We start from the raw sequence: 6,054 nt of genomic DNA, 5'->3' as shown, positions 1-6,054 counted from the left end.
GCCTTTCCTTTATTTTTGTAAATCGGGATTTCCTAACTCGCAAATACAGTCTTAACTATGTTGACACAAAAACCTATATAATAAAAGGCTAATGTGCAAATCGACCTAACAGTGGAATGACGGGTCGCTATGATGCGCACTGACCACCAGGGGGCAGACGCTCAACGCAGGAGCTGCCCCCTGATGGTTCAGGCAGAAGTTGGGCTCACGGCTGCTTAGTGTAGCAGTGGTGGTGGGAGCCTTTCCCACCTCCACGGCAGCACTAAGGATGTCTGACTGCCAGCTTGATTATTTCTTTTGAATCAGTCTGTTAACTTCTTTTGAACTAGTTTGATCAGTTCCCTAACCTGTAATTTGCAAATAATCTATCAACCCATTCCTTTCGTGTATTTGTCACTCCCCCCAGACATTCCCCAATGGTTCCCAGACTGTGAGAGGGCGCAGGCCGGGCTGAGGGACCTCCCCCCCAGCTTCCCAGTGCATGAATTTCGTGTACTGGGCCTCTAGTAATAATACAACTTAAGATCTGGGTGTGTATTGTAAGGGGTGGGAGGTGCCTGAGATTAGTATGTAGTCTCTCTGAGCTCTGCAGACATGAACAGAGAACTCCAATTTAACAGCCATGCAGCACAGGTATCCAGATGAAAAGTGTCCATGTACAAACTGATGCAGAAATACTGCAATTAGTTTGTCCCTTTGCTGCTTAACTTCCTATAAAACCGAGGCACCTAGCCCTCCTATAGGAGAAAGATGATTTACGTTTGTTAAGCAGTGAAGAAACACTGACTTTGGTTAGGCGTCTGGGTAGAGACTGTAGCAGGGAGTAAATTTGACAAACACAGGAATGGAATGGGTTGGTAGATTATTTGCAAATTACAGGTTAGAGAACTGATCAAACTAGTTCAAAAGAAGTTAACAGACTGATTCAAAAGAAATAAACAAGTTGGACTGGGGCTCAGGAACCTTTGAGAGTGTTTAATGGTTCATTAATAAGTCTGCTACTGGTCTATTATCAGACCTTCTGTCTGAAATCTGAACACATCCTTACCATCCATTCCATCCTACAGGTGGTACAACCCTCAGATCTGGGCAAGCGGCCTGCACTTCAGAGGCCCTGCTTAAAGAAAACTAACTCACAGAAGTAATTTAACTGTGCCCCCCGCCACTCCTAACCCTCAGAGCCAGGATTTGCAGGGCAAGAGGCCTTTGCCCCCAGGACCTAGGCCCTGGGTCATGCTTTGGTAACCAAGACCCCAAAAGTCCTTGCAAAGTGGTCAGAGCTGTTTGCTAGAATAGGAGGGAGCCTGGGAGGCAGCTTTGTGCTGTGTGGGCACCTTCGTGTACACACACTTTCAGCATCGTTTACTGCGGAAGGAACTGCACGTGGGAAGAGAAGTGGGGGCTAGGCTCTAGGCTGGGGCTGTACTCCTGCATGGACCTCTTGAGGGATCCCAAAATTCTATGATTTAAAATGTCTTTTGAAGGCCTATTTGTCAAGAAAGGAAGCTAGAACATGACTAGTTTATTAGCTTGATTTATAACTTCCAACTATTTAGATATATCATATGTGGGCCTCTGCTTGCCCTCATCCCTGAGCTCTGCAAATATTAGGAGTAAACCTTCATACAGGAAAAGAAATATATCCCCAGGGACTGGAAACGTTAGGCCTAAAAGAGGAAGAGTGTAAGAAATGCCGTGATTCTGCCCTTAGCCACAAGAACCTGGAAACTCAACCTCTTGGAGTGTCTATTTCATCATCCAAATGGAACTGGACTAATCCAGGCCTCCCTAATTTTCAGACACTCAAACAAAATAATGGATGTGATAATAAATTGTTTGCTTTCTTCTGGTCTGTAAGTGTAAGGTGCTATCAGGAAGAGATAGGAAATAAATGATAATGTGGGAAAGTTTAAAAAGTTCCATGATTACAAAATTGTCCCATATGTAGTTGTGAAAAATTATGACTTACACAACGAGCTAACGATCAACACCAGGAAGATTATGCATATTATATAAGACAATATTCATTTAAACTTCTGGGGAATTATAGATTCGCTGGAGGAGTTCGCATTTGGAAAATACAAGCTGTCAGAGCACAGCGACCGCAGTGGCATCAGAAGCCAGAGGCTGGGAACAGAGCTAATCTGTTTGCAGCTTTCTGAAGCACTTTCTCTCTGGAACTGTGTCATGTGGCCATTCCATGGGGACTGATGATCCCACCAAAAAAGAAAATGCCTTTGCAGAGGCAAATAACATGAGTACAATATTTTAATTGATGGAAATCTGCACCCCTCTCCCCCCAACAAATGCTGTTCCCCAGGACCCTATAGCGAACAAATCTGTCTGGACTAATGGAATGTGAATTCTGGCCAAAATACTTTGGAGTGTATTTATGGTACTTTTCTGTTTGATATTTTGCTGGTTGACTCATTTTTATTCCCATCCAACATTATTAAATTAATTGCCTTCTAATAGATTCTTCAAGAGTGATTTTCCATTTGCATTCAGAAGTAAATGTCCGACTTGTCCTAAGAGAGGGCTCAGTTTTTCCTGGGTCAGTTTGACTCACATGATGTAGAGAGAGAATAGATTGCTTTTGAACAGAGGCATAACTGGACCTAAGAATCATGCCTTCCTCTTTCCTACTCCAATGCCAGCACTACCCCAGGCAGCACCCTAGGCAAATGGGTGGAGTAAGTGGGAAGGAACCTACAGACCATGGCAGTGAGCTTTGTTCACCTTTGGGTGGCTAATGGAGAACATGGACCTTAGGGTCTAACGGACTCAGCTTGTGGTCATGGAGAAGTTCCTTAATCTCTCCGAGCCTCATTTTCCTTATCTGTGAATGGAGACATAGCTCCCTGGCAAGGCTGGTGTGGGGATTAACAACAATATAAAGGCTTTGGCACATACTGTGCATCCATAGTTGCTGGTTACCCTTCTTGGAGCAGCTGCTGTTCAAAGTGTGGTGGGCAGGCTGGCTGTCAATCTGTGAACTGTTTGTGGCTATTTTGTGGAAAGATGAAGTTTCCACCAAAATATAAATCCAATAGACCACTAAGTACACTGTTTAGTTCAGCTGACATTTATTTTTCATAGCAAGACTTCCCTGATGAAGGAAGCAGGGCACTGAAGTCCATGTTAGTGCACGTCCCTTATGTCATTGTGCAGTGGCACTTTGAATAGCACACTTAGAGCAGCACATAGAAAACAAAGCAGCAGCAGAAGCAGAAACTAGTAGTGAGGGCATTGGACTAGGAGTCATGGGCTAGCATGTGTATTCAAGTATATCTCCAATTGAGTTGCCTTATCTTAAAAATATGAATTGGCCTGTGGCTCAGAATATATACATATATGAAAGCTCTTTGAAATTCTAACTTTAGTTGTTATCCCAATAGACTCTTTTGTATTTTGGTTCAACTATTAGAAGTCTTAGAAGTCCTGAGCAAGTTACTTAACCTTTTTGAATCACAAAATTTCATACTGTAAAATTGGGCTAAAAATATCTACCTCAGACAGTTGGTGTCAGATGAACTAAAGCTAATTTCTAAAATACCATTAATAATAAACTGTGAAACACAATTTATATGTTAGTTTTTTCATTAATATTCTAGGAAAGGCAGGACAGTGGAGAATGATGATGGAAAATGCATAGTGTGCTGGCCACCTTGCCCCGCTCTCTCGCTCTCACAGCAGACCTTGCTCATCCATCATGGCTCCTTTGCCTACCAAGTCATGACATGGTCTCAGGACTCTTCCCTCACACTCTCTAAGCAAAAGCTACTACTCGGTCAAAGTTGGTACTGAGCATGGTGTTGTGGTAACACAGCCCTGAGTCTGGGTAGACCTGGATTCTGATCTTGATTCTTCTTTCTAGCTCTATGATGGAGAGAAGTTATCTCACTGAGATAAGTTTCCTCATCTATAAAATGAAAATTCTAAAACTGATCTCATTGGCCTGTACTGTGGATTCAGTTAAGTCACAAATGCAAAGGGCATATAATATATGGTAGATGCTCAGTAAACCTTAGCTTTTCTTTTCACTTCATCCATCTCTCAAAAATGTTAAGCCTCATTAAGTGGTATCAGTGATTGGATTTTGTCAAGTTAAAAATGAATCATGGATAAAATTTTTCATAGTTCAGTGCCCAAACAACCTACAGGATTGAGGATAAAACTGGGTATAATCCATCGGAGTGCTTATGTCATAAGATTTTGCTGGGAAAATCCTTAAGAGGAAAATCATAACCCTGAATAACTACAAATGTCTTCTTATTTTATTTTATTTCTTTTTTAGGGTGTACGTGGAGATTGTGGTAAACCAGGAATAAAAGGTGACAAAGTAAGGAACATGTTTATAAAATGCTAACAGCTGCGATCCTTTGGGGCTGAGTTTCCTTAGGAGAGAATTCCTGTTTCTATGAGACTGTTTTTGTTTATTTGTTTGTTTTGTTTTGTTTGAACGGAGACCAAAGGGATGGTTACGAGAAGGGAGAAAGTGGGGGATGGGTATAAAGGGAAAGGGGAAGATAGTCAACAGTATTGTGATGAGTTTACATGGTGACAGATGATTACTAGAATTAATGGAGTGATCACATTGTAAGGTATAAAAATGTTGACTCACTACATTGTACACCTGAAACTAATATAACCAATCTATACTAACTATACTTATTAAAAAACAACAACAATTGAACAATTAAAAAATTACAAAAGTAAATTTCTGGGATGCATTATGTCAATCTCACTACTGGAGTTGGAGATCATTGGCTCAATTTTCAGATCAGTCAAACATGAAGCAAAAAATAAAGCCATACCTAACTTTAATTAATAGTGTCCCCAAATGCCTTTCTTATGGACCATTAAGTCTTTGCTTTGTGGTACCCTAACCTTTGAGGCCAAGTCTACTGAGTGTTATAGTGGAAAGAATAATTTAACCAACAAATAGTCAATTCAAGCTCCAATTGGGAACAAGTAGAACTGTTTTCCAGATGTAAACACTGAGAACAAGCACTTTCCAAAGCAGAGCAAAGAACTCTATGAAATAAGTTAATAAAATAGTTATAAATAACAAGGCAGAAGCAGACACAAATAGGGATTTGAAATTTGGAAAATGCAGCAAACCACGGACAATTGAATAGGTACTTACCTTTCATTAAAAGATAAATATGAATAAAGTATATAAGTTGGAGACAATATTAAATATATTAAAGATTTCCTTAATGGGCCAGAAATGCATAGAGAGTGCATTTGAAATCCTATATAATAAAAGGCTAATATGCCAATTGACCGAATGGCAGAACAACCAGTCGCTATGATGCATACTGACCACCAGGGGAAAGACGCTCAATGCAGGAGCTGCCCCCTTGTGGTCAGTGCACTCTCACAGGGGGAGCATCACTCAGCCAGAAGCCAGGCTCATGACTGGCGAGCGCAGTGGTGGTGGGAGCCTCTCCTGCTTCCACGGCAGTGCTATGGATGTCCAACTGCCAGCTTAGGACAGTTTTCCGTGGGGAGCAGGCCTAAGCCATCAGTCAGACATCCCCCAAGGGCTCCTGGACTGTGAGAGGGTCCAGGCCAGGGTGAGGGATTACCCCTCCCCCGAATCCCCCCAGGGCACGACTTTCATGCACTGGGCCTCTAGTATAATAATAAAAGGTCAAAAAAGCACATAGAAAAGTAGTTTTTATTGCAGTTAAGAACTATTAAGAACATGCCATTAAGATACCAAACTCAATATATATTTTAATTATGGCAGAAAGTCAAGGAGAGAGAGAATGAGGCGGAAGGTGAAAAGAAAAGGATAGGATAATGGCAGTGGCACATGTAACTAAACACTTTAAATAGCTTGAGACTTCCTGAAAGCTTTTGAAAATGCTGGAGAGTGAAAGGTCAGGTGGATCTGAAAAATGTAGGCTTGGTAATTATCTCTGGGCAAAATGTGAAGTATAATAATGAGTGGATTCTTCCTGGAGGATAACTAAAAATGGAAGATGGACCTGGACTCAGAAATACAGAATAAAGGACACATATAGAAGAAAACAAAAATGAAAG

At 41.3% G+C, this 6,054-nt stretch overlaps 1 protein-coding gene across 1 annotated transcript in view; it reads left to right on the top strand.

Annotated features, from left to right (window-relative positions):
* COL28A1 (collagen type XXVIII alpha 1) overlaps window positions 1–6,054 on the top strand; it is a 139,266-nt gene that overhangs the window by 21,635 nt on the left and 111,577 nt on the right. The window contains exon 8 of the mRNA XM_015558260.1: window positions 4,298–4,342. Within this exon, the coding sequence (XP_015413746.1) occupies window positions 4,298–4,342 (45 nt within the window). The remainder of the gene's footprint in view (window positions 1–4,297; window positions 4,343–6,054) is intronic.

The sequence above is a fragment of the Myotis davidii genome, unplaced genomic scaffold, assembly GCF_000327345.1.
Source record: "Myotis davidii unplaced genomic scaffold, ASM32734v1 scaffold187, whole genome shotgun sequence".
NCBI lineage: Eukaryota > Metazoa > Chordata > Mammalia > Chiroptera > Vespertilionidae > Myotis > Myotis davidii.
This window is presented reverse-complemented; position numbering and strand designations above follow the sequence as displayed.